The sequence below is a fragment of the Alligator mississippiensis genome, chromosome 7, assembly GCF_030867095.1.
Source record: "Alligator mississippiensis isolate rAllMis1 chromosome 7, rAllMis1, whole genome shotgun sequence".
NCBI lineage: Eukaryota > Metazoa > Chordata > Crocodylia > Alligatoridae > Alligator > Alligator mississippiensis.
The window spans coordinates 67198431-67224485 of NC_081830.1; the positions used below are offsets into that span (position 1 = coordinate 67198431).

The 26055-nt window shown below is 40.7% G+C and overlaps 1 protein-coding gene across 3 annotated transcripts; it reads left to right on the forward strand.

The window, feature by feature from the left end:
* Positions 1 to 26055, forward strand: MLF1 (myeloid leukemia factor 1). Of its 3 annotated transcripts, none has more exons than XM_006276860.4 (8): positions 1 to 109; positions 9381 to 9543; positions 13207 to 13251; positions 18561 to 18647; positions 19024 to 19152; positions 20835 to 20994; positions 22089 to 22221; positions 24246 to 26055. In XM_006276860.4, the coding sequence occupies exons 1-8, from the start codon at positions 63 to 65 to the stop codon at positions 24355 to 24357; spliced, it is 876 nt and encodes a 291-aa protein (XP_006276922.1). In that variant the 5' UTR covers positions 1 to 62; the 3' UTR covers positions 24358 to 26055. The 3 variants fall into 3 exon arrangements, with proteins under 3 accessions (XP_006276922.1, XP_006276923.1, XP_059587057.1); XM_059731074.1 differs by lacking the exon at positions 1 to 109 and adding an exon at positions 3019 to 3106; XM_006276861.4 differs by lacking the exon at positions 13207 to 13251.

Sequence of the window (26055 nt, forward strand, 5' to 3'; positions counted from 1 at the left end):
CAGGAGCGCGGCGCGGGCCGGGGTCGCGGCTGCAGGCGGCGGAGCTGGAGCCGGAGGCAGCCATGTTCGCGGGGCTGGGGCGCTGCTTCGAGGAGGACCCGTTCTTCCGGTGAGGGCGCGGGCGGGTCGGGCGTGGGGAAGACTCCTCGACCCCCTGGCCGGGGCCGCGCGGGGCCCTCCCCCGGTCCAGGTGTTGCCCCTGCTTTCATCTCGCGGCGTTGGCGGGTGCCGGCGCGCAGGTAGCTCTGCCGAGCCCCGCGCAAGCACGGTCCGTTGAACCTGCCGCTCGAGCGGAGTCGCTGGGGCAGCGAGGGTCCTTGCCAAACGTAGTTCATCATCCTGCAGCTTGGACCGCAGGAAAGTTTTGTAGAGAGCACGTGCCTGTTTTAAAACCTGCAAAAAAAAAAAATCTCTTTCTGCAAGTTTTTGGGCTCACACGCCCTTCATCAGGCTCATTGGTAATTTTCCCAATTTTTCAGGTACTTTTGGGGCATGTGAGCCCAAAAGCTTGCAGAAAAAAAGATCTTTTTTTTGCAATTCCTTAGTTCAGGTGGTGTAATAAAAGGTAGTCTCTGAACCAGGAGACCTAGAGCTTTGCATTTCTTTTTGTCTCGGACCCACACGGTTACCAAATACACCACTAAAATCTGCAGTTCTTTCATGCCTGTGTATGCTGTTGTCATCTGCCTTAGTACATAAAAAAAGCACTTTAGCCTGAGATCATTATCTTGAAAGTTTATGTATTTACTGGCATAGCGCAGGGCTTGATGTTTAGTTTTTGTCTACAACCGTGTCTAATCTAATAGCACATGTTGATTGTTGCTTTAAAATCGTGTGGCATTCAAAGTCTCTTGGAAGATTATAAGGATGTTCAGTAACGCTACTTGTTTCAACTTGACCTACAATGAAACTTTCCTGCTGGTGCTGTTAGGACTGGTTTGCCAGCTCCTAGAACTACTTCAAGGCAATTTCAGGCTGACATATCAAGAAGAACTTGTTATAAGTTCTTATACAATCCGAGGATTTTAGCTTCTTCGTTGTTCCTGGGTACTAAGTCATCTTTTTCTTAGTAGCTTTTCATGCTGTCTGAAATATCCAAATTCCTCCTGCAGATGTGTATGCTACAGGGAATATGAGGCATCTCCTGTTAAAATTGTGCAAGCCTGTCTCTCCTGATTTAGAGAAATAAAAATTAAATTGACTGATTTCCCCCCCCCCCCCCCCCAATAATGAATTAATAACATTCAACAGGATATCAGCAAGCATTTAGTTTTGTGTTGTGGATAGTTTACCACTTGGTCAAGCTCTACAGCATGCCTCCCCCTGCCCTGTTATATTTTCTCACCTTCTGTGTAGTGGTGGCTCTGAGTGTAGTGTACCTGCATATTCAGACTGTTACATTATTTCCTGTTCTCACAGGTACCTCTGTATTTGTATTTTATTTTATTAGCAGAAGTAGGGCTTGCTAAATATGTAAGTGCTCTGGCTCCCTTGTTGATAAAGCCAGAATGCTATAGTTTGATCTTTTCGCTTTTTTTTTTTTTGGTTGTGTTGGGACCACTTTTTCCAGTCTACCCAGGTTATTCTGGATCCTAACCCTGCCCTCCAGAGTGTCTCCAACTCCACCTTAACTAGGTGTCATCTAAGCATGCATTCAGTCCTATCATCCAAATAATGAATAAAGATATTAGTCACTAAAGGACCTAGGACAGACCCCTGAGGAACCCCACTTGATACCTTCTCCCAAATAGGCACAGAGCTATTGATGTTAAGTCACTGAGCCCAACTAGTTATGTATCCACCTTACCAGACTAGCTGAAGGTACTGTATGATAGATATTCAGCTAATATAACAGGAATGAGGTATATCCTGGCCTGTATTGGGGCAATGTGACTTTTCTGCTGGAAGCCTTGGGAGATTATTCCATAAGGGAAACTTTAATATTTATGTAGAGACTGTTCACTGTTCTGACTATGGGTGTGCATTTTACTTTCTTTCAATGTGGAGTCGGTCTGGAAACTCATGCAGAATAAAAAGTGGAGCTGGTTGGGAAACAGCGTTCCCATCCTGGGAAATTTTGGGAGTTCATTTTTGTCCTACTTCAAGAGGGAAAATGTTTGAATTTTCAGGGAAAAAATGTGAGCAGGTAATTGGATGATGGAAGACTTTGAAACTGAATTCATTTGAAACAAAACATGTCACTGTGTTCAGAACTCAAACATTTTGGTTTTAGCTTTTTCCAGTTTAACGTCTACTATAATTATTTAAATTTCAGAACAAAAATATTTTTGAATTAAAAAAATATTTAAAAGAGTTTAAAAAAATGTTTTAGCAAGTTTGCATTTTCTTTTAAACCAAAACATTTGGTGAAACACTCTTCTCTACAAGCAATTTAAATTTCAAGAATATTGGCATTTTCCCAACAAAATGCATTTTTTTTTTAAAGTTCCTAGACAGCTTTTGTGAAAATTACCGTATCAGTAAATCTTTACATGTATCTATAGGTGGAAATAATGAACAATGTGCTTCCGCTAGTTGGGCCAAAATCATTTACGTTGTATCACAGACAAATGAGGTGCTTTAGTTAATGTAAAAAGATGTCCCTGCTCTGTGGAGGTAATGCTAACAGGTAAGGAAGGAAGGAAGAAAGTGTACTAAATTAAATTGTACAGTTAACTAGCAAGCACAGACAAGCTATTGTTGCATATGTACATTTTAGGACAGATATTATGCAATATTTCACATATGCAGTATTTTACAAGAACCACAACACTTCACCTAACGAGCAAGCCCACAACTGCTTTCATGTAGGACAGCACTCTCATTTAAAAGTTGTTTTAAATTTTCAACATTAAGGAAATGAAAAATCAAAATTGGTTGATAGAAAGTTGTTTAGTTTGCATGTTATAAGATGGTGGTTCCATAATATTCTAAAATGTCAACATTCCCTTCTCTTTTTTTCCTTTTTAATGTGTCCAGGATCATATTCCTAGCGGTTGGAAGATGAGTAAAGTTTGCAGGAACTTTAATCAAAAATAGTGGGAGGAGTGAGTGAGAGGGAGACAGAAGTTGCTGACACAGTCCTTGAAGAACTGCTTTACATACAGTTAAGGAAATAAGCTTACTACATCAGCTAAGGACTAGATTAACTTCCAAAATAGTATAATAATAAGCTTCTGCTGCCTCACAAGGAGAGATTTTGATTGCTGAACTCTAAATAGTGTCTGGGTTAAGAGAAGTATTAAAAATGTCTCCATCTCCAGGCAGCTGTCCCTAGGAAGCACTAGTAGAGCTGAGCCAAAATACTTCCAGAGGCCCAGTTGAGTTTCCTCCTGAATAGCTCAAACAGGTGCAGAAGTAGGATCACTTCTGCTGAGTACAGTTTTCCTATGTTTGTTTCCAATGAGTAGATTGTGTCATACTATTCCAGATGTTGTTATCCTCAGTGTGACTTTGTGCAACTTCAGACATCTTGTACAAAATTAATCTAATATAATTTTATAATAATAATTGCAATAACAAATAACTTGCAGTCTCCTCCTGGAGTGGTAAAATAAGGTTATTCAATTGAACATTAATACCCCAGAATAAAAAATAAATAGTAGTAGAAGTATTTTTGCTACCTTTATCCTTATACCAAAACTGGTTTCAGCTGGAAACAAGGAGTTGAACTGGCAAGCTTTAGTCTCAGTTCTGCAAGCACTTAGAGTGCCTGTACATGTGTGGGTAGGCTGTTCTGACGTGCTGTAATTACAGCGCGTCAAAGCAGACTCGATTAATTGGAGTCTCTATTAATCCAGTCTCCTGGAGCATGCCAATTAGCATGGTTGCAGGGGTGCTTTAAGTAAATAGTGGCAGGGGTGCTTTTAACTAAAGCTTGTTCAATGAGCTTTTAGTTAGTGCCCCTGCTGTCATTTTGAAGCATAGGGATGCTGATACACGAGACACTGTGGGTGCTTTAATTTGAGTGGCTCTTGGAGCTGTTCTAATTAAAGCACCCTCTACCCCCAGAGCATGTGTAAAAATGCCCTTTGGCATTAAGTAACCTAGATCTCAGTGAAGCTACTCACATGCTTAAGTATTTGCAACATTGGCTTTTTAAACTTATTTTTGTCCTGCAGTAGTAATTTATTAATTATATTTGAATATCAGTGTTGGGTATTGAAGCTCAGTATCTCATTATCAGTCCCCTTAAATTTAACCTTCATTTGACATTTACCTACCCACCATGGAAAATGGTAAAACAATAACTTTTGCTTTGCTTTCAGTTTTTCTAATGCATCTAATATGTGAACAGACAGAAGCTTTGTGTCTGCGAAATCATTCTTCTGTAGCAGTGAAGTTTTATAAATGCTTTTCTCTAGAAAGTCTGTTTTGTAGTGCAAGCCATCTTGAAACTCATGAACTTCAGGAGTCAACTCTTCCATTAAACCTACCCCTCTCTCGCTCTCGCCCTCTCGATCGCTCTCTCTCCTTCTAGCCAGAAAACACTTTTTCACAAATCGGATATGAGCAGCAAAATGAGTTACTTCTTAGGACAAGTATAGTCTAGATCTGGGCTGGGCAATTATTGGGCTGGAGGGCCACTGAGGGCATTTTGGTGAGCTGTTTCAGGCCAGGGGGAAGAGCGGCAATTGATCCTATCCAGCCTGGCATGGCAGGGAGGGTGGTGCAGGCTGGAGGGGGAAGAGGGACAACTGATCCTATCCAGACTGGGCTTGTACTTCCTGTGCCCACCAAATGGAGCAGGTGACCAGGGTCTCCATGGAGACCAGCCCAGAATCCCCATGAGCTGGGTGCACTTGGCCAGGTGGATGGGATGGGGTGAGGGTGGGTGGGAGTGGGACAGGAAGGCAGTGGTGGGACCACAAGGCAGTGACAGTGTAAAGCTGGGTTCTGGCCCAGAGCTACAGTTTGCTGCCCCAGGCCCTGACCCTGTGCTTCTGGCCCTGGCTGCCCATCTTGCAGGGATGCCACTCCCCACATGCCTACAGCTACATCTAATCCTTCCAGCACCCCTGGCGGTGGGTGTGGGGCAGATGGGCCAGGGTGCCTGGGCAACAGGGCTGGATTCAACAGTGGTGGCAATGCTGGTAGCAGCAGCTGGAAGGAGTTGCTGCTGTCAGGGCTGGTGGTAAACTGAGTTCAGCTGCTGTACTGCCCTAGCCCCACTGCATACCTGGGGGTGACAGGCCTGGCCACATACACTATGGCCTGGGCTGCCCCTGCACCTGGGCCAGACAGAACCAAGGGACCCATCACAGGTAGTAAAATTTCTTGCGGGGCTGGATCCAACCCACGGGCTGTATTTGCCCACACCTGGCCTAGATCCACCTAAGGTCATTAAACTAATACAAGCTTCATTTCTTGCCTTTTGATAATGCCACTGAATGGACTGCATCACTACATATCTTGCATCCTTTGCCAAGACCTAAAAAATGTCTGGGGACAAATTTAAAAAGAAAAACCCTAGAACAAAAAGTTGAGTGAATGAGGCAGTCTTATATTTGATGTTGTTATGGTTTGAGTTCTGATATTCAGGATTGTCAAAATAGAGTGCCTGGTGCATTGTGCTGCTTGTCTCGAACAGGCTTAAGGCTTCCAAATAAGATGAAAACTGAAAGCTTGCAAGTTTTGCATGCTGTATATAAAAAGGCTTGAAGCCAGTAGTAACTATCTAGCCATAGGCTAAAAAAGGGTCCTATGCGTATTCTGTGGAGTGGATGCTTACACAGTCAGGTGGGTGGCCAACTGGCTTAGGGACCGCACCCAGAGAGTGGTGGTGGATGTGTCATTCTCAGCCTGGAAGGAGGTGGGCAGTGGAGTCCAACAGGGATCGGTCCCTGGACTGGTGTCATTTAATATCTTCACCAGCGATTTGGACTAGGGTGTGGAGAGCACTCTCTCCAAGTTTGCAGAAGATACCCAGTTATGGGGCATAGTTAACACACCGGAGGGCAGGGAGCAGATACAGGCTGATCTGGACAAGTTGGACCAATGGGCAGAACGAAATAGGATGCAGTTCAGCAAAGATAAATGTAAGGTACTCCACCCAGGGGGGAGGAATCCCCAGCACACCTACAGGTTGGAGGATGACCTCCTTAGTAGCTCAGCGGCTGAGAGGGATCTTGGAGTCATAGTTGACTTCAAGAGGAACATGAGCCGGTAGTGTAACAAAGCCATCAACAAGGCCAATCGCACCTTGTGCGTTAGCAGATGCATGACCAACAGATTGAGGGAGGTGATGCTCCCCCTCTATGTGGTGTTGGTCAGGCCACAGTTGGAGTACTGTGTCCAGTTTTGGGCGCCGCACTTCAGCAGAGAAAAGGAGAATCTGGAGAGAGTTCAGAGGAGGGCCACTCGCGTGATTAGTGGCCTCCGTGAAAGACACTACGAGGGGAGGTTGAGGGATCTGGATCTCTTCAGCCTTCACAAGAGACATCTGAGGGGAGACCTTGTAGCCACCTATAAGTTTATCAAGGGAGGACAACAGGCAATTGGAGATGTGCTGTTTACCAGAGCACCCCTAGGAGTAACTAGGAATAATGGGTGCATACTAGTGGAGAGTAGATTCAGGTGAGACATTAGGAAGACATTTTTTACAGTAAGGGTGGCCAGAATCTGGAGTGGGCTTCCAAGGAGGTGGTACTATGACCTAACTTGGAGGTCTTCAAGAAGAGGCTTGATAGACACCTGGCTGGGGTCATCTGACCTCAGTCCTCTTTCCTGCCAGGGGCAGGGGGTCAGACATGATGACCCTTTGTGGTCCCTTCCGACTGTACAATCTGAATCTACTAAAGTGAGAATTGGTAGATTTATGTATTTGCCTCGAACTCATCCTGTGCCTTTGAAGAAAGCACTCAACTTTTTTCTGTGTCTTGAACTGCAACATATGTAAGATGATCCTTGTCCACTTTCATAAAAACACTTTGAGTTCCTTTGCTGAATTCTGTTTTAAATGAGGTTCCTTGAACTATCTTGTACCCTTCAGACTCTGAGAATGCCGACAAGCATACTTTTCCAGATATTGCCAAAGTGAGGTTAAAAGAGGGAAAGGTGGAACACTTCACAAAAGTAACTAAACATTGTGACCTCAAGTGTCTTATGGCTATGACTTGCATCATTCAGATTTCAGTAAAAACCACTGACCTGTGTTTGTATTTGTAGTGCTTTTCCCACCAAACCATTCCCTAGGCATTGTGCACATTTTGTAATGCTTTTTCCCCTCTTTCTTAAAAAAAAAAAAAAAAAAAAAAAGATGCAATGTATGTTGAAACAATTGAAGAAATGACATTAATTTTGTATTTTGATAGATGAACTTGCTTGAAGTTTGTAAATGAAAAGGCAACTGGAAGCCTATGTGATATCTGATGGTGCTTTTCTGCTTTTGTGGTTTTAAGAAAGAGGGTTGGATAGGTAATCAATTTGTCTCATGTTTTTGTCATCCCCCAGCCCCCCTGCCCCCCAATCCTGTAAATAACTCCCAAGAAATTGTAGAGTTCCTTATCATATATGGACTGAAGCTAAGAGCTAGGAATCACATGAGTAGTGTAGATTAGGGATTGCTCTTGACAGTGGAAAAACTACTAGATAGAAATGGCCTGTCTGCACTGGCATGGGTGTAAAGTACATGCATAGCTTATTGAGGTTAATGTCAGGTTAAGAATCATATTGTTAATAATACAACGTTAAGAAATGTGTTCTTAAATGTTGGATTTTTTTCCCTTTTTTAAGACCAAGCTGTATTTAGCCTTGCCCCTTCTTTTTCCGAAATACCACAGAACCTAAAAGTACATAAGGGATGAGCGAAGCCAAAGCTGACAGCAGGCTGTAAGCCTGGAAGTTAGTTATCACTCAGTGGGAATAGCAACAGAGAGTAGTTAGGAAAGTAGTTCATTGGCATCAGTTCTCTCTACTAAAATTAATAATCAAAAGTGAAGGGGGGCAATTCAAGGACTCATTATTACAAAGCATAGGGTTGAGGTGGTTTAGTTAGAAGTAGAGGAAGTGAAGGCAGAAGCTGGGGGTGGGGAGTGGAAAGAGGTGTTCCCTTTTGATTAGGCCAGAACGTGATGAATAATGATTTTGTTCAGTTTTCCTCTTCAGTCCAGTCTACCTTTTTAACTTCAAAGCTAAGAACAGATGTTTGAGAGGTTAAATCAGGTTCAAAATGGCTGCTCAGTTTTAAACTTAGCTCATTCTGGTGCTGACATTACACTTTTAGACCTGGTCTCAGTGACTGGCAATCAGTCTAAACCTGTAACAAAATAGAAATTCTGTGCACACAAACGGGTTAAATAATTGCAAAACCTGGTTAAGATAAACCTGGATCTATGTAGTATCAGACTTAACTTTGAGCTAGGTCAAAACCAGTGTGTGGAATTTCTGTCCCCCCTGCCCTGTGTCATCCTGGAAAACCCAGCCCCAGGCCTGCTTTTTTCATTCCCTTCCCCCCCTTTCCCCTACTCTGGTCTATTTTTTTGCTTTTCCACCCAGCCAGCACTCAGCCCCCCATCCCTCAAGCTAGTCTAGGTACAGCTGCTTTCATCAGTGTTTGCTGCTGCTGGAGTCAAGTAAGTAACTCGTGTGGGGAGGGGGTGGGACAGATGGTGGTGTAATTTTGCTGGAGGGGACACCCCTCCACTGCATCTGTGAGTCGCCTCCTTCCCTCCACCCCTTGCAGGTAATGTCTCCCTTCACCCCACACAGGTCATGCCCACCCCACCTGTGGGTTGTCTGTCCCCTGATCCTCTCCAGCCTGCTGGACTCGCAACTCCCCAGCTACCCCTCCCATCCTGACTTACCTGATATCGGGCACCCAGTTTGAATCTATTTAACCTCCCCCTAATGCCCCTGAATGTCTGTACTTAGCCCAAATGATCAGGAGGGGAGGAAGTTAGGAGGCTCAGTAAATATGCATTATTCTTCAGCAGTATGAAGCTAAAGTTTGAAGGTTTAGGGGAGAGAAACACAAGATAGAAGCTAGAGAAGCAAAAAGGAGAATGCTGCCACCTCCACCTCCCTCAACCCTTTTCCCTTCCCCATCCCCTGCCCCCACTCCAATCTAAGATGTGTAGGAGGGATGCAAGGAAATATTTGGAGAAAGAGGAAAAGAGTACCAGTGGGACAGTGTTTCAGAAGGATCCCGAAATGGATTTAGCGGATGGTATGAATCTCAAAAGAGGGCGGAGAGAAGACAAATGGAGCAATTGTTGCTGGTACTAAGTTGAGGGGTAATTGAAGAGCCATATGAAATGGCTTAAGATGGAAATTCTGCTTATAGCTAAGCAGGGCTGACCTGCCCTTATCCTCTCATGTTGTTTAGTATTTGATGTCAGAAGTTTCTTAAGTTTGTTTTTTGTTTTGTTTTTTTTTTTCAGGGAGCCTTTTGCTGCACATCATGAATACATGCGTCAAATGATGAGAAGCTTTTCTGATCCTTTTGGACGAGATCCATTTCTCAGTATTACAGATGGTGGCGAAAGAGGTCTAGATCAAAGAGGACGCTATGATTCTCAGGTTGCTCTGAGGGGGAATCAGAGAGTAAGTTCTTTGATAATTTCAGAGGCTAGTTGTTTGATGCAAACAATTACTAGTAATATAGGTTAACACTTGGATTTTTAGACCTTGAGAGGATCTGATGGATACACCACAAGACAAGAAACAGCATTTAGGTTTATGTTTCTGGCTCTACTGCTGGTCTGGATGGCCTTTGTCAAGTTACTTAGTTTCTCTGAGACTTTTCCGCTGCAGAATGTGGGTCATAATATTTGTCTTCCAAAAAGTGTTTTGACCTGTGATTTAAAAAGTATTATGTAATGTGTTTGTTACTTAATAGCTATGAGTTACCATGTTAGCACTGATAACTCAGTGAACACTTTGTTGTGTATTAGTTATGGGTTAGTGTCCAAAAGGACAGTTTTCCCTGAATGTCTTTGTTTATAAATTGCTTTATCTGCCAGCACTATTACTGGACAGTCTCTTGTCCCCAGATGGATACCTCCACTATGCCTTCAACTTGCCCATCTCTTGTGTAAGTATAGACATAAATGCAATACGATATTTATGCACTTAATTATTGAGAACAGTCTAAGGGTGCATACATGTGTTCTGTTTTAGTTTAAACACCTGACAATCCACCCCCAAATATTTATGATGGAGGAAATAAATAAAATTAGATGCATCCTAGCTATTTATGGTAGTTTGCCTTTGGCTGTTAGAAACTGCTGGTGTGCAGAGGCTGCACAAGTTGCCTCAATATGCAGCAGTAGAGGCTGCAATCTTTTCACTGAAGACGAAAGCATATAATGCTGTGGGTTCTTGATATTATTATTATTCTGGCATTCAGGTCTTGCGGCTGATGTGCAGGACTTTGCCTTCTCTCTCATTTTTTTTTTTTTTTTTTTCTATGTACAAGCCACTGCACTGGTCAGTTCCTAAATTACCACTTTTGTGGATATAAGCCAGATCTGCAATTCAACCACCTTAAGCTGTTAGGCTTGCTTATATAACAGCTTCACTGTGAGGCAGGGATTCATATCCCACATTCATTCTGATCCTTAAATATCTTTCTTCAGATATGTGGCTCTAACAATTAAGGAAGACCAAGTAAATTGATATGAAACTGAATATTCCTATAGGCTGCCAACAGCAAATGAAAAGAAAGTTGGCAACAGTCTGTCTTATGTAAAAGTGCTCTTTCGACTGTCTGATCAGTCAGTGACAATTATAGTTATGTTGCTGTTGCTAAATCTTATAAGTACTATGTATATAATTATATAACTTAAATCAATGTATATAATTTTAAACAGTATGACAGATATTTTGCATCTAAAGTATCTTTTGGCTTGACTGTTCTTAAAGTGGAACCATTGGCATTTGAGTCCAAGGATAATACACCACAGGGGTGGTGGACCTCTGCCAAGAACAGTCGTTGTAATTCAAATTTAGATATTTTGAGCTTAATAAACATAGCTGGAGCACAGACAGTTACCTGCAGGTCAAAAGGGTAACTACCAGATTCTTTCCTCCATGCTCATACGCTGAAAGCTGGCTTCAAATATAGATGTTGTTGGATCCACTTGAGGCCTGATTCTACTTCCATTGGAATTCATGAGAGCAGGAGCAGGTTCTTTGCCCCCCTCTTCAGCAAATGCCTAAATATGGATATGACCTTTTAAAAAAAAAAAAAAAGGCAGAGGATTTATTGCCCCTTGTTCTTCACTCTTGTGTTCTGTCTGTATTTCCAGTTGTGAGATGTAAGGAGGCTTGCGATTAGAAAATGTTAGGTTTTTGTCTGCTTTCTAAAAAATAATTGTTAATTTTTCATACCTATGGTCATCATGCTATCTCTTAAGAATTTCTTTTGTGTTCCCTGAAATACTGACCTGAGACTAGTCAGTGCTAGGTTCCTGCCTTTTGTGTGTGCATTTGTGAGTGTTGGCACGAGATGATACAATCAAACTTTAGGTTATAGCTTAGATTTATATAAGAAGACATGGGATTCTTTTTTTTTGTATTACTAAAAACTTAAATTTAGAAGTGAATTTAGTATTTGTAAGCATTACTCTAAATATCATTAAGTTTACTAGAATGTCAAATAGCTTCTTGTAAAATTTGTAATTGTTCTCTCCTAGTTTGATTGAGGAAAATAATCTTTTTCCTCTTTTCCACCTTCAATTTGATTGAGGTTTTCTCCTTCTTTTCTACTCTCCCCCAAATAGCTGCATATTTAAATTCTTTAACTTGGGAGAGCACGTTGAAGTCAGTAATTTTTCACTTTCAAGGATTGTCTGCTGTTTGTTTGGTTGTCTTATGTAAGTTCTCAGCTATGTGTCATTGGCTGTGGTTTTTCTGACAAAAAGCAGACTTCTATTTATAACAAACAACAATAAAAAACAGAAAATAAGGTGGATCTTGGTTTCCCGGAATGGCAGTAATGAAATATTCTAGTGAAAAACTGAATGTGTTTTCTTTCTACATTTCACAGTAATAAAGACCCCCTTCCCATGGGAATGTCTGTTTTTAAAAGTAATTTTATATTAAAATGATTAAGCTCTTATTTCTGTAAATTGGATGGTGCGTGTGTGAAATATTTACCTCAATATGAACAAATTCCTAAAGGAGTTCTGCTTAGTAAGAGAGTTGGTTGTAAAGTGGTTAAAGCTTAATAGATCTAAACTATTGGACATATACTTAATACTTTTACAACTTTGCAGAATTAAAGAACTTAAAGCTTTTGGCTGTGATTGCCAAAATATTTAATAGCATAAGTAATTTGTCCGTTCAAAGCAAATTTCCTTTACTGTGTGTGTGCATGCACCATATGCAAATTAACTCTTATCTTTGTTTCCGAAAAATGTCTGTTTTGTCTTCCAGCAACTCAGTTGCTCTGCTGTACTGAGATTCAGTACCAAGTGTTCAAAACTTCACAGGGCCTGTATTTGGTGTTTATAGCTGCATCTATTTATACATCTGTACAAAAATATAATTTGCACACAGTGGATTTATTAGTCTTCAGATTTCTGTATATGATGATAGATTTACTTAGAATTTCCTTGCAATGACCTTTGAGACTACTGATATTTTAGAGTTGATTTGGTTTATCCCTAGGGATCTATGAATATTTTGGAGAGTATGTATGTATTTTATTGTTAAGTCTACATTAATCTCTTGTGATACATAAAAAGGAGTGCTTGAGCAGATCAGCTGCATCGCTTACTTTAATGTTTGCGCACTAAAATTTATGCCAGCCTTTTGAAATTTGGTTGTGTACACTTATGTCAAGTAGAAACAGATTTGTTGGTTTTAATCAACCTTTCTGACTTCTACTGCATAAAGAGAATTGAGTGAATATAAGGAAGCAGGTGACATCTGAAGTACTACACCTTATGTTTTAATTAACTTTAGTAGCATGGTTGCTCTGGTATGTAGAAATGTCTCTCAAGATTTATATTTAAAGGCTTTTGTCACATTTGTGTAAACATGATTTATTAAAGTTTGGTGCAGCCTACTGTTTAAAAATAGTATGCTGCATCTACATCTGTTAAGAACTACTTCACATTATGTGGTCTTAGCACAGGATATACCACAGAGATTCTCTTAAATAACTTTATTTGCTCAAATGTTTTAATTTCAACTGGTATGGAAAAGACTCTTTTAAATACAACACCATAAGAAGAAATTAAATCAATCCTTTTCTTCCAGGCCATGAGTTGTTCCCTCGTGCCCTTTGGCAGCTTTGGTAATATGGTTAGTATCCTGGGAAAAAATGGTTTGTGCATCTTGCTAACATGTGCATCTTGTCTTGCTAACTAAAACAAAAATAAATTGGAGCTACCGTATGCTTGTGAACTGCTGTACTTGCTTGTTGGAAATGCAGAGTGATTATTATTTGGGAGTGTTTGCCTTCTAGCATTTTCATTAAAAGAAAATAAATCATGTAAACCTTCTATGGATATCCTATTGGATATTGCTGCTGAAATTGATTTTTAAAGAGCTTGTATTCTTCAAAAGGTTTCTAGTAGGGTTTTTTTTCTTCTTCTCTTTACCAAATCTATATATTCTTTGTTTTTATCTCCAAAAGATCAGGTCTTTCATTAGACTTGGTAGGGGGGCAATATCATTTTTAGAACCAGATGAGTTATCCAGAAACTGTTGGGGACTTTTTTATTTTTAACCTGTTGGAATGTTTTAGGAATTTATTTATTTTTTGAATTTTATAGAGGAGAAGCGTTCAGCACTCTACTGCTGTTAGTCATTTGTAGGGGTGTACCAATTCTATCAGTTGACTATTGGATTGGCACCGATACAGGAAGACATGACATTATTAGCTGTTGGCTTTTTTTGGTGGTTGTAGCTGATAATTATAGTTGCATGCCTGAAGCACCGGGCCAAATGTAGTCTGGGCCCCGTGTCTTGCTGGCCCAAGCACTCGGCAGGCTACAGGTCTCAGTGAGCAGCAGGAGGAGGAAGGGGCACTGGGGAGCAGTCATGGTGCTGTGCTGAGCAATGAAGGTACTGTTACTGGCTCCTGCTGTTGCTGCCACTGCCCTGACAACGCTGTGCATGCCATAGGGGCCTTAGTGCTGGGGCTGCCACAGAGATGTTAGGCTGCGCACAGATGGGGTAAAGCACTGCACGAGGGACACTGCTCCACTGGGCACCGGGTGCCCTTGCAAAAATGGCTTCTACCCAGCAGCTGTGGAAACTTGCCTGAATGAGGCCCTCCAGTGCTGAGGTAGCAGCATGCTCTGGGGCTCTGAATGCACCTAGTGGGTGTAGACCTGAGGGTCTGCCCCCTCTGCCCAGGACAGCAACCCCGGGCTGTGCAGGTAGAAGCCTATTTATGTTAGTAGGTAGTTTATTTATGTTAGTAGTTTTAAAATGCCTTGCACTATTACTAAATATCGATTATTGGATCAGCATTGGCCGATATGGTTGGTTAATCATCAGCTGTTGGTATCGGCCAAGAAAATCTTTATCGGTGCACCCCTACTCATTTGCCTTGTAGCCAATTAAGAAGCCGCAGAAAACAACCCCAACAAATGAAAATAGTCTCTAAAATAATGGTGCCTTTGGCCCAGTTCCCTTGCAGTCTTCTTGGTGGAAGCTATGTCCTGATGCAAGATACTCAGACCTCTAAATGTGACCAAACCCTTGCCCTTCACCTGAATGGTAGTAAATTCACCTGTTAGCTGTATCCTTTGTTGCTGTTAACCACAGTAGCCTAACCACTGAGGCAGTCTTTCTTCTGCTAGTGGATGACCTTCTGCACATAGGCAAGGGAGGTACATCCATACTTGTCCTGTTAGGTGTTTTTATGGTATTGGATTCTGTTGATCACCATGTATCTTTCCAACATCATGCATCCTTGGGTCTTGATGGAAACTCCCAAAATTGGTTCAGATTCTTCCTCTAAGTAAACCAAGAGGATCGCTATTAGCAGCTGTTTTTATGTCTTCTTTTTTTTTTTTTTTTTTTTTTTTTTTTTTTTTTTTTAGCCCTTTTCTGTGAGTCTAGAAAGGGTTAGTACTTTAATCTACTGTATTTTATTCAATTATGGAAGATCTAGTAGGATACTGGAGGGTAAAGGTAATGCCTATTTCTGTCTCCTTTAAATAAAAACAAAGGGATTATGGCATTGCCTGCAATAGCAAGGGGCTGAACTTGGTGAGCCAGGATACCCGTTCTAATCCTGATTTGAGCTTGAATATAGCACCACTTCCAGGATTCTCAGTTCAGCAACAACCTTCCTTTTTAGTACAAAGTGTTGTTATGTAAAGAGCAGAATAGACTCTCATTGGATAGTGTCAAGTACAGATCTTTCTGGATACGTTTTATCATCCAGAAGACTAGCCCTGGTGAGTTAAGTGAGTGCTGCCTTTGAACTGATAGAAACTTAAGTATTTAAGTTTGAAGATGAGAGTGGTATGAGAGCTGTAAAATTCAATACACCATCCTGTTTATTCCATTCTGACTTACCATTACTGACAGTCATAGAAGTTTTGTTATGCAAGTGACGATACATTCACCAGATGCATAAGTGTTTGAGATTGGGCTAAATATGGGGAAAAAAAAAAAGAGGGAAACTAAATTACTCAGCTGGCATGGTTGTGTTTAAAATATGTTTTAGGGAACAGTATAGCAAATTGTCCAGAATCCCATTCTGTTGTCATGCCAGATCAGGACAGATGCTGTTTTAGCTTAACCTGAGCTATAAACAGCAAGCTATTACTGGTTCCAGAATCTAAGTGATAGTTATGCCACTTACAAAACTTCACTTTTACCTACTGTTAGGGTACGTTCCTAAATACTTATGCTACCCCTTATGGGATGTCCGCTTCTGTTACCCCGCCTGTCGTATTATGTGGTCTTATGCCATGCTTGGAAGAGTAAAAGAAGTCAGTTCATTCCCCATTTTTAAATTCTGAGTCGCTTGCCATTGCTATTCATAGATTTCCTTTATCTTTGCACTGACCATGAAAATGTTTCTGTAGTTGCTACTTCTGAGACTGTCATTTATGAATTATGCAATTAACTTTTAAACTATGAGGAAATGCTTTAGTGGGCATGAGCCAGCTAAAGCCTCTGCTAGTGCTTTAAGTTAACCATTTGGGATAAAGGTGTCATTCACATACCTACCATTTTTCTATTCTTTTTTTTTTAGGCCCAATCTGTTATCCAAAGAGGATGTAGTGCATGTGGTATGTAAACAGTCTAGAGCAGGGGTGGCTAACCTGTGGCATGAGTGCTACAAGTGGCATGGGCAGCTTCTGTGCATATCATGCAGCAGATTGGGGAGCAGACAGGCTACAAAGTAGCCAGCGAGGCAGGGAGCAAAAAGCAGATAGGGCAGGGGAAGTGAATCAGAGTCACACTCAGGGAGTGCGTGAGACTAATTTTTGGCACTCCTGACAAAAAAAAGTTGCCTCCACTGTCTAGAGCAACTGAATGTCACTATAGAAACAACGTTCTCCAGAGCAAGCAAATGTGTTTCTTTATCTCTGCATTATTCATTGTGCTGCCAACAGAAAATCCCAATTTTCTTCCTGCTTAATGAAGCTTACAAGTTACAAATATGCAGGAAGCATTCTTAACTCATTTCTTATCTACTAATTAATTTTAATAACCTTATGAATTCTTGCAGTTATAAATTTGAAACTACATCTGGTGTGACTTAATGAATATAAGCAAGATGAGAGTTTTTGCTTATTAGTGCATTTAACTATAAAAATATATGCTACATCAAGGAAAACGCTATAACTTGTTGAGAGATTTGAGGTATCGAATATTTCTTTAAAAGCTTTTTTTTTTATCCTCCATCTGAAAATGCTTGGACTAAGGCTTCTGTCCACTAACAGTTGGGGTTTTTTGTTTTGTTTTTTTAATAGCATCCTTCTTGTCTTCTCTTCTCCTTACTACAGTAGTTGTAATTGTTCTGTACGCTCCTAAGGCACTAGGATTCTTTTCACGTGCCATTTTTCACAATATGCAATGGCTTTCCAATATATACGAATCAATATTTTGTTTACTTATACTGACAGTACATTTTACCTACTTTGTCTGTCTTCATACACATTCTCTTCACTGTTTTACTTGAAAATGATAGATGTAGGAAAGTAATCAGGGACCTGATTATAACACTTGCCGAGGTCAGTTGCCTTTCAGTTGATCAAAGGTGACTAGGATTGTGTCTTAACTAATAAAATAACTTATGTTTATTCTGAAAGTGAGATTGTTACTAGACCTGAAAGTACTTAGCTTTTTGTAAGTGCTGATATTCTGTGGTGTGCCAAAAGAACCTTGCTGATTGTATGGCTTCTTTTACAATGGGAGACTTGACTTCCAGTCAAGCTTCTACTGGTTTCCTTTTGCTATTGTCATCATCTTTTTCATTTTGGAAAGTAAATTAGTGTTTCATCATGTACATAATTGTATGACATTGCACTGCTAACTGTTTTTGATTATTCAGCATTGTAATTGCATAGCGTTAGGATTGCCAGGATTGAGTTCATGTACTACTAGGTTTAAACAGATTTAAAACAAAACCAAAAATGCTGTGAGTCATTGCTGTTATTACTCAATAACATGAAACTGTGAAAGACTATGAAACTGTGTGTTCAAATTGGGTTGTGTAAGCCTAGGTGACTTACTTATTTTCCCACTGGAAACTTTTAAGTGTGAACACCCAGCAATGAATAGAAGGCTTGAAAACTTGTCATTTTGCTATCTTTCAGCCTTCTGTAAGCTCCTGTAAAGCTCTGTAATTACAGTACTGTACTAGGTAAGCATGCTGTAATCCTTCTTTGGGGCTTTACCAGCTTCAAAGCAGTAGGAGGAGAATAGAGCATTTCCTGTAGTGAAGAAATGTCTTGGATTAAATCTGTGGGTTTTAGATTTTAATAATGCATTCTATTTTAATAAAAGTGCTCATTCTGCCTGTCGTGTCTCCCTCTTTCCTCCCTTCCTTGGTATGTGAAGCCCAAAATTTGGTCTAACAAGATATCAAGCAGCTGCAAACTAGGTCTCAGGAACACCACATTTGGAGTTCTTCCCTGGCTGACTGCTTCATGCTCTAGAAGGCATATCACATATTATATAAAGATTAACATATTGAAGATGTTCTAACTTTGTGCTCTAGAAATAGAGGTGTACAGTAGTTTTCAGCTTTATGGTTTTTTGATTGTCAGTATAATTGACATGCTAGTCAAGATAACATTCTAAGGAGAATTTTAAACAGTGCTTAATTGTCATCTTAAACTGGTGCTGGTTCAATAGCTTCTAGAAATCTATCCCCTTCCCCTTTATTTTTCAACACCAGCATCTTCACAGTCTGAGTGCCTCTATATTTTAAAAGAAAGTTATTTTCTGCTCATTTTTTGTTCATGAATTGTAGGTTGTGCAGAAAAGTGCATGTGGCTGTTGTAAAAGAGCAAAACCAAAAAAACCCCTCAGCCTTAGAAATAACAATTTTACCTTTTGCGGGGCGGGGGGGGGTTTGTGATTATTTTGCATTTTCTTCATCTGTAGCTAATAATTATCTTCCTCTCTTCCAACAGGATTCAAATTTAAGGGACCCTTTCTTTGCAATGGACAGAATTATGTCAAATATGAGAAACAGCATGCTCGACCTGCAAAAAAATTTTGTAAGTATACTGTAAAATTCAGCTTCTTTTAAAACTGTTTGCTGTTCAGTAGAAATATTCCTTTTTTTCCCCCAGAAATATTTTAGGGCAGGGGCATCAAACTCTTCTGGCCTGGTCAGGCATCTGCACCATGTGCAGCACCTACCCCATCCAGTCTAGAATCTCTCTGTCTCGTCTCCTGTTCTTTGTAGTGATAGTCTTGCAATTCTTTCTGTACAGGTACACCTTGCAAAGTCAGTGCAGTTTAGGTTTTTTCTCCTTTGATATTACCTTTTACTTACAATGTTGGGATGGAGAATGCATTAATCATAGAGTATGGATAACTTTTTTTAAAAGTTTTATCTTCATTATTAATGAGAATTCTACTGATTTTTAGGATGAACTGTCAATCAATCCAGATGCCCACACATTCAGATCTTCCTCGGTAATGACCTATTCCAAGATAGGTGATGAACCACCAAAAGTTTTCCAGGCTTCAGCTCAGACCCGCACAGCTCCAGGAGGTGTAAGTATGCTTGACACAGTTAAAGTTTTAGTAAGATGATTGGAATACAAACTAGCATAGACCAAATTCAGTTTTCTTTCATGTTCTAACTGGTGCCAGTGAATTGTATAACATAGCAGTATTGTAATGGAGTGAACATCTTAATGGAGTAAACATCTTATTCCTGGGGTAGTTACTCCTTGAAAATACTATTTTAAGTCATTGTATGAAGTGCTGTCTCCTGCTATGATTACGTGTATGCCTCTTTCCATGCATACTAGAAAAATTAGTCATTATAGCAGCAAGTCTTACATTCCTGGCTTTTTGAGCCAGTATATAATGGCCATGATCAGGTGCTGAATTTGAGTAGTGGAAAATTTTCACCACTAGAAATGTTCCTGAGATGGGGAGCAGTACAGGCATGTAGCCTACAACTGATCCCTCTCCCTTCGCAAAACTTGGATATCCGGTTCTGGAGAAACCGTGGAGAACAGTGGCTGCTCCAGTTCTCATTCCCAGGGGAAGTGGGAACAGCAAGGTAACCCCCACATTCCTCTGACTGGAAAGCATGGAGTGGCTGCTCCTTCCCTTCTCTTCTGGTCTATGCAAGGGGTGGAAGCAGCTGTGCCCTGCGTCTTCTTCAGATTACTGTGACCGCAGTCTGGGGAAGCCTTTCCTGCTGCTTGACTCCCCCTGGTCATTGGATGAGGCGAGCTGCAGACGCTCCCTATGCTCTCCCCAGACTGGGGTGGCTTCAGTCTTGGGACTGGGGGGGGTCACTTCCCTTCCACTTGGTTCTTGGCCCCCTGAGGACAGGCATTCGTTCTTCCTGGAGAAACTATCCTGGAAGTAACTTCCATCGGGTTGATGATCTGGTTTTTTGTTTTGTTTTTTTTTTCTTCCAGAACTGGCAACTTCTATTCTGAAAAAAGTGTGTGAATGTCTGTATGCATGGTTTCTATTGAGACAGCTGCAGTTCTCCTGGTAGAAACTTAACATCTGTACATGAACTAAGTCTTATTTCTTTTACCCTGTCTATTTTGCCATATTAGCCTAAATATCTGTAAACATAAGATAGTAAAGGTGTATCCAATTCGCACAAGACTGTCTAAAACCCTTGTATATACCGACAAGAATGCATAATAGCTACGTCTCATCTTTTGAACCGGAGCACTTTTAAATGCTTACCTAACACTTCAGATGAAGATGCCCTTTCATTGGTTTCCTTGCAGCTGTTGCAGCTAATTCTGCTAAGAAATTCAAATTTAAATTTGAGCCCTGAAGCAAGGTTCATGAAAGACTATCTGTAAGCAGTGTAAGGCTGTTGAATATATCCCACACCCAAAAATGTTGGAGCTCAAGCCAGCATTTGGTTATCAGAAAGGTTCTAATAATATACCTATGAGCACAGTGATAAGTGGTAGCCAACAGCTTCAGGTCCATCAACACGACAGTCTAATAATTATCTGCCCTTTAATGTAGAGAATACTAGTACATACTTACTCATTTTGTTGTCAAGGAGAATGTTCAAGGCTCTTTGTATAGGTTATATTTAGACTAGGCTGGGCCAGATTTTGAAAAAACTAACCATTATGCAATTTTTTTCTTAAAACTTTGAATGGTAATATTTCCTATCTGCCAACCAATGGCATGATCTGTTGTAGGAATAATTGTAACATAAATAAAATCGTCTCTTTGCACAGGTTAAAGAAACTAGAAAAGCCCTTAAAGATTCTGAAAGTGGACTGGAAAAAATGGCTATTGGTCATCATCTTCATGAGCGTGCTCACCTCGTCAAAAAATCCAAGAACAATAGAACTGGTGATGAAGAACTGAATCAGGAATTCATCAACCTGGATGAATGTAGGTTGTCTTGTGCACAGCTCTGACACTTTTTTTTTTTTTCTTTTCAAAAGGGATGACTCTTTTTTTATTCTCAGTCTTGAATCCTCAATTTAAATCTTTCTCAAGATACTTGTTTCATAGTGTATAGAGCATGCTTGGAAAATAGCTAGGTCTAATTTTTCTTTTTTTGTGTCTGGTGATACACCACAGGTGGCTGACCACTTACTCATGTGTGGCTCCACCACATTAATGATATGTAGAGTGGGAAATAAAGTATGCAAGTGAACATGCTTGGAAAATATCATATTTACTCAGATCCAAGATGAACACCCTCCACTTCAGTATAGGCTGGGGGACTTGAGGGAAGGGGGACCAAGGGTAGCAGCTGCAGATCCAACTGTGGCCTTGAGTCCAGGATTGGAGTTGGGGACATAGCTGCTACCCCCTGTGCCTCTGCTCTCTGCATCCCCGCAGCTCCTGCTCCTCCCTGAAGCCAGACCAGAGGCAGCACATCCTCTGTTCTCCATGCCCTGGGCTGGAGTGGGGTGCCAGCTGGAGCCAGAGCTGTGATAAATAAGTGGTAGCAGGGGTTAGAGGTACTGCAAGGAGATAAGAGGGAGGGGGGTTGGGACACCCAGAGGAGTAAGTGGGGGGGCAGGTGGGAAGGGGCAAGGGTCAGGCCATATGAATCCTCTACTACCTGCCTTCCTGCTGCTGTGGGGGGTCAAATTTAAGATGACTCTCCAATAATGAAGTTCTAGACATGGAAAATTATAACATTTTATAAATTTTCCCTGTCTAGAGTCTAATTATAGTCTTGAATTCAGTCATCTTGGATTCAAGTAAATATGGTAGCTTTTTCTAAAAAGAGCATAAACTGGGTACCAAAATTATCAGTCATTTTTGGAAATATTTTTTCTAGTTCTGTTTTTATAAAAACTTTTCATAACAGTGGTATGACATCAATGGTATACATTATATTTGAAGCTATATTTACAAACATATGTATGCTTATAAAATTATGTTTTATTATAATTGTTTTGACTAATACAGCAGTTTAGCTGAATACTCTTTCATATTTCATTCAGTTAATTTTTTTTCAATGTTTGCAGCTGAGGCCCAGACCTTTGATGAGGAATGGCAGAGGAAGATTACAAAGTTCAGGCCATCTGGACCTAGAGGCAATTTAGATGCCCCAAAGCATAGAAGTATCCATTACATAAACCAGGAGGATGAAGCAAGAAGGTAGAAATCATTTCTGAAATGACTATGCTGCTAGCCTTTGCTTTTTCTGGAAAGAAAGTCATGGGTTTTTTGTTTTTTTTTCATGAATAAGCAATTCCTGTTTGGAATCTTGAGAAAAAATAATATACTTTCTGCCTGCCTTTTCTGATTAATGTAGTTTTTAAATACAACTTAGGACAACATTTTGATAGCTATTTGGTGGCTTTCAAAAGTACTGACAGTCTTAATACACAGTTGTCCAACTCCTAAGTGGCTGAGGGGCTGCAGGCCTTCCAGACTGTACCGACAGGGGCTGCATGCCCCCAGGTTGCACCAGGGTGAGCCATGAGTAGTGCTGCATGCACTTGCCACCACTGTACTGAGTACCCACTCAAGACACCCCATGCCTGCCCTGGATTTGCCCTCAACTTCCTGAAACACACTTTGCTGCCCCATCCCAGATGGGGTGGGGACAGCAGGAAGTGGAAGCTGAAGGAGGGAGGAGGAGCCTGGAGGCTCTGGCTGCTATTACAGCCAGAGTGATGAGGGGAGCAGCAGCTGGGGGGCTGCAGCTTACCCACTTGTGGGCTGCATGTGTGGCCTCTGGGTCACCAGTTGGATGACCCCATCTTTAATCTATTTGGATATTATTTGGGTGCTAAATTTTTAGAACTTTTTGGGCAAAAATCTAATGACTAGAAAAATCTGTATGTTAAAAATAATGGGGTCACACAAACAGGGTTTACACATTAAGGTTAAGTCTTTTTATTCCTTACTAGGGCCTAAATCAATCTCTTTCTATTAAGAGAAAGCATGCAGGGCATGTCCTGATAAGTACACACCTGATGAGTACACACCTGCGGCACACATGCACCCATTCACTGTGCTGCTAATTTGCTGCGCAATGATTTTTTTTTTTTAATATTATAAGATCCTGGGGTCAAAAAAACCACCTCTGGCAAAAAAAAAGAGTGGCAAACACTGCAGCAGCATGTGCTGCCAGGAAGGGAACCTGGCTAGCCAGAGCCACACACTGGTTGTCAGCCAGGCCGCAAGGAGCTAGATTGCTGCTGCTTCTCTAGGAGGCACCCAAAACCCCAGGTAAGGCTGCTGGCCCCAGCTTCCCATACCTCACCTGGGTCACTTCACTCTGTGTGTGTGTGTGTGTGTGTGTGTGTGTGTGTGTGGCCAGGGACAAATAGCAGCATAACTATGTGCCACTGCTATCTGTCCTGTGGGAAACGCACCCCTGCAAGTGCATGCTCGCTGGGAAATGCCTGTAGAGTTCAGAAAACTGCTGTATTCTTCCCATGAAAATATCACCTTGGACAAGGTGGCAAAGATTCAGAAGATCAGTTCTCCAACCTCACTGAAGACGCACTTTTTCATTGGATTCTCTCCTATCTGTAGCCCTCTCTCCTGCTCCGTAGCTTTTCTCTTATAATACAATTCCAGCAGGAGCCACAGTCTTTTATCAGTCTTGTGAGTGTTTGTCATCAACTGTGGACAAGATGCAGCAAAAGTTATTGCCATGCCTAACTTCTGTAGGAGGTAAGTGATTGCAGCTGTGGAAAGTCCTCCAAACGTTGCAGAGCATCTTCTCTCTAGCACTTCTGCAGGGTCATAGAAGTAATGGTGCCATATAGCAGACGATGCATTACCTCTTCCATTAGTGTTCCAAGCTAAGTTGTGCCTGGGTATTCCTGCTGGAAGTCTGTTTAGAATAACAAGCAAAGAACTGGATTGTTCTTGTTCCTTAGGTAGCGTATCATATGCGTCAATTAAAGTTTTGCCTGTAAGCAGTTCTGCTGCTGCCTCTTATCAAATGCCTTTGTATGAAAAACTCAGTAAAAATCGTAGGTTGCTGAAATATCTCTTCCACTAAAACACAAAAATTGTAAAACAACTTAAATGCACGTTGTAAAGGTCTACCTTAAATAATTAGTTATCCCTACAGGTTGTAAATGGTGAACAAAATGATGCGTATCTCTTTTTTATCCTTCCCCAAATATACAATTATTTGGATTTTGGTTTTGTTGTTTTAGGGAGAAACCCCATCAAAAAACACCAATTGCAGGTTCCAGAAGACCTAAAGCTGCTTTGGAGAGCCTCAATGTGAAGGGATCTCACGTTCCCATCAGAACCAGCAAAAAATAAATGGCTTGCATACTCAATTGTATGGAGTGTCTTCAGAGAAGATAATAGTGCTGGATCACACACACACATGTATATATACTTATATATATAAGACCAATCTCTATTCTTGTTCTTTTTAAGCATTAGTGTGCCTTGCCACTCCATTCATTTGAACACTGAATGTTCTTGGAAGACTCTAGTTGCTTGGTGACTGCACATCTTTTTGAGTAGTAAAAGAAAATATTTAACCTTAAAAAGCACTTTAAAATAGGTTTATTACTCTCTTAGTCTATTTTAAAAGGTAGTACTTTGCCTTCCAAGCTTTTTTTTTTTCCTTCAAGTGCACTGATCCCAAAAGGCATTTATAGATGTGCTCTGGGGGTGGCAGGGTGTGGGGAGGTTGTTGGGAGCAGTACTTCAATTAGAGCAGCTCCAAGAGCCGCTCTAATTAAAGTGCACAAAGCGTTGAGTGTATCGGCATCCCCTGGCTGAAAAATGGTGGCAAGTTTAGCTTAACTAAAGCACCCTCACTGCCACTTTTCAGTGCAGGGATGCTGATGCATGACGCTGGAGTCTGCTGGAGCGTGGTAACTACCATGCTCCAGCGGACTGTATTAATAGAGTCTGCCCCGACGCACTGTAACTACAGTGCATCAGAGCAGCCTTCCTGCACGTGTATACGTGTCCAAAGTTTTTGGCAAGCTTGGTTATGAAACTTACCCATGCAATACAATTTATAGAGGATTTTTTTTCTTGTGGCTGAAGCAATACTAGTGTGGTTCTGGTGAAACACCAGTTTAATCACAAATGCTAGTCAATAATAGCCAACATGCTTATAGCTTTAAAATGGAATGAAAATTACGTAATGTTACACTATGTAAATTACCAGACTCATAAGGATTACCTTTAAAACAATGTGAAGAGATTTTTAAAAAGTCATGTAGTTCTTATTTAACAACGTTATTTTAAGTTTTGTGGGTTTTTCCAATGTTCTTATCCTTTACTGTCTAGCTTTTCCATACTTTCTATACGTACCTGACTTTGATTTCATTGTCCCTCTGTTATATCTGCTCTGTAGCTTTATCTGCTATGTATACTTCTTTTGGAGGCAGCCCACTTTTTTTTTTTTTTTTTTTTTCCCACCTTGATTCCCCCTTCTTTTGTGGGAATATACTGTGCATTTTGTTTTTATTTTCCCTTGCAAGATGATTTGGCTATAACTCTTGGAGTTCTTGACCAGTCTGATCTGTGAGAGTCGAGCTTAGAATCTTTGGTCAGTAGAAGGTATATTCATTACGTGCTAAATAAATAATTACACCATTCCCTTTCTAAATGATTTAGTTTGAAAAAAAACTCAGGTCTATCCTTATGTGCAGAAAAGCATTTTCTGATCCATCTTGTCTCACTGGCCTTTGTATTGGTTTGTACTCGGATCTCTTAAGGTAAAAGGATCTGAGATCTGGTAAATTTTTTTTAAATTTTTCATTTTCCTGAAAACTCTTTATTTCAGTGTTCTTTGTTTCTTTGCTGTTTACTTTCAAGTTTCTTGCACTTTGAAGTTGAAGAAGTCCAGCTGTGTGACTGGGAAAAGGAAACTTCTCCATCCACGTTATCTGTAAAACTTCTGTATGCAACTTTTTTCTTTGAGTCGCAGATCATATGTAAACATATGCCTGAACAATTAATTTAAAAATAAATAAATGACAGCATTTTAACTTC